Source organism: Penaeus japonicus, unplaced genomic scaffold (genome assembly GCF_977035675.1).
Source record: "Penaeus japonicus unplaced genomic scaffold, GWHDUDI00000001_assembly GWHDUDI00000002, whole genome shotgun sequence".
NCBI classification, from domain to species: Eukaryota; Metazoa; Arthropoda; class Malacostraca; order Decapoda; family Penaeidae; genus Penaeus; species Penaeus japonicus.
Window position 1 is genome coordinate 3907850 of NW_028234404.1, and position 2500 is coordinate 3910349.

Here is a 2500-nt window from a genome sequence, read left to right on the forward strand (position 1 = left end):
CTCTCTCTCTCTCTCTCTCTCTCTCTCTCTCCCTCCCTCCCTCCCTTTTTCTCTATCTCCCTCTCTCTCTCTCTCTCTCCCATTCCCTCGCTCCCTCAGTCTCTCTTCCTCCCTCTCCGCCTTTTCATCCTTGCTCCCTCAGTCTCCCTCCCTCCTTGGCTTCCTTTCCCTCCTTCACTCCCTCATTCTCTCTCTCTCTCTCTCTCTCTCTCTCTCTCTCTCTCTCTCTCTCTCTCTCTCTCTCTCTCTCTCTCTCTCTCTCTCTCTCTCTCTCTCTCTCTCCCTCCCTCACTCCCTTTTTCTCTATCTCCCTCTCTCTCTCTCTCTCCCATTCCCTCGCTCCCTCAGTCTCTCTTCCTCCCTCTCCGCCTTTTCATCCCTTGCTCCCTCTGTCTCCCTCCCTCCTTGGCTTCCTTTCCCTCCTTCACTCCCCTCATTCTCTCTCTCTCTCTCCCTCTCTCTCTCTCTCTCTCTCTCTCACACATACACCGCAAGCATCCCAAGAGAGGAAAAGGAGAGGAACTAAGCGCAAAGAAGACGCTGTCACACGCCCTGACGAGAAACCACTGCAGTCATCCACCATCCCCTTTGTGCTCGCTGGAGGAATGATAATGGGCAGCCAGGCAAGGCGAGGTGGACGCGTACACACACACACACACACACACACACACGGCAAGACATCCAGGAACACACATGCACACACGCTAGCGTACACAAAACACACACACACACGCATACACACACACACACACACGCACACACGCACACACACACACACACACATACACAAACAGGCACACGCGCGCGTGCACGTACGCATTCTCACAAACACTCCCTTTCTCTCTCTCTCTCTCTCTCTCTCTCTCTCTCTCTCTCTCTCTCTCTCCCTCTCTCTCTCTCTCTTTCTCCCTCTCTCTCTCTCTCTTACACAGAGTAAACACTGAAATATGAAGCATGATTTAGATCTCATCTGCTTCATTAAGTATTCATTGACAGTGAGTTTCATTATGTAAGGGAACTCGCCCTGCGTATTTGTGATATATTATTAAAACTCCCGGGTACAGCTGACGTGGCTGTTATATGCAGTAGCTATTTAAATCAAAACGGATATCAATTACGTTTCCCCTCCCGCAGAAGGGGCAGAAAGGGCTGAGTAAGGCGCCGCGTCCCTTACCTGAGAGACAGGGAGCGTGTGCAGGAGCGCCAGCTTGATGCCCTTGGCGCTCCTGCGAGGGCCCTGCGGCGAGGCAGTGGCACAGACGGGCAGGTCAGGGTGCAGGGCGGGGATGCCGAAGTCAGGCACCGGGTCCTCGTCTTCTTCAGCCTCGTCGTCAGCGCCTCCTGTCGGCGAGGGACGCGGCAGGGGGGCGGAGGGGGCGGGGGAAGGCGAACAAAAGAGGTTCATCACTTCCGCCATCGTCTTGGCCTGTTGGGAGAGGGAGAGGAGGAGGAAGTTGAGGGAGAAGAGGGAGATAAGGAGTTCGAAGGAGAAGAGAGAAAAAAGAAAAGGAAGGAGAAGAGGGAAGAAGGAGTTCGAAGGAGAAGAGAGAAAAAAAGAAAAGGAAGAAGAAGAGGGAAGAAGAGAGATCGAAGGAGAAGAGAGAAAAAAAGAAAAGGAAGAAGAAGAAGGAAGAAGAGAGTTCGAAGAAGAAGAGAGAAAAGAGAAAGGAAGAAGAAAAAGAAAGGACGAAGGGTCGAATGCAAAGACCAAGAAAGACCTGACGTCACGTAGGGAGGAGAGAAAGCCCTCCGACATATGGTGACGCGGCCTCGGCAGAATTAGCATGTATATGACCCTAAGAGAACCACAGAATAAAAATGGCGAAGTCACCCATGATATCGCAGCCTGAAAAGGACCTAAACTCGAAGGGGTATAAGAATGGGGTCTGAGTCTCGGAATACCTGGTGTTGGATTATGGTATAACGGTGGTATTGCGAACACGGATATCCATCCAAAGGTGATGTGTAGGTAAAGGGGTGTTCGGGAAAGAGGAGGAAGAAGGAGATGAAGAAGGAGGAGGAGAAGAAGGGAAGAAGAGGAGGAGAAAAAAGGAGAAGAAGAAGAAGAAGGAGAGGATGAAGAAGAGGAGGAGGAAAAAGAAGAAGAAGAAGAAGAAGAAGAAGAAAAAGAAGAGGAAGAAGAAGAAGAAAAAGAAGAAAAAGAAAGGAATAAGAAGAGGAAGAAGGAAAGGAGGAAGACTAAAAGAAGGAAGAATAAAAACAAGAATAAGAGGAAGAAGAATAAGAAAAAAAGAAGATGAAAAAAGAAGACGAAAACAGACCTAAAATAAATAGAACAAAGTCTCCCCACCTTCAGGATATCATTGACGACCTCCCCGATGGTGGAAGCCTTAAGGAAAGCCTCGAGGGTGACGTCGAGGCCGAGCTCCCTCAGACGCACCACCACGCCCACGGAAGTGATGGAAGTCCCGCCCAGAGCGAAGAAGTTCTGGTTGAGGACGTCGTGGGACTTGTCGACACCGAGGGCGCTGCAGATGAT

General features: G+C 50.5%; 1 protein-coding gene across 1 annotated transcript in view; it reads right to left on the bottom strand.

The window, feature by feature from the left end:
- Window positions 1-2500, bottom strand: part of LOC122267652 (beta-alanyl-bioamine nonribosomal peptide synthetase ebony) — a 30996-nt gene that overhangs the window by 8732 nt on the left and 19764 nt on the right. The window contains exons 4-5 of the mRNA XM_043037714.2: window positions 2312-2500; window positions 1175-1426 (exon numbers count right to left, since the gene is read on the bottom strand). The exon at window positions 2312-2500 is cut by the window's right edge and continues 33 nt beyond it. Of these exons, the coding sequence (XP_042893648.2) occupies window positions 1175-1426; window positions 2312-2500 (441 nt within the window). The remainder of the gene's footprint in view (window positions 1-1174; window positions 1427-2311) is intronic.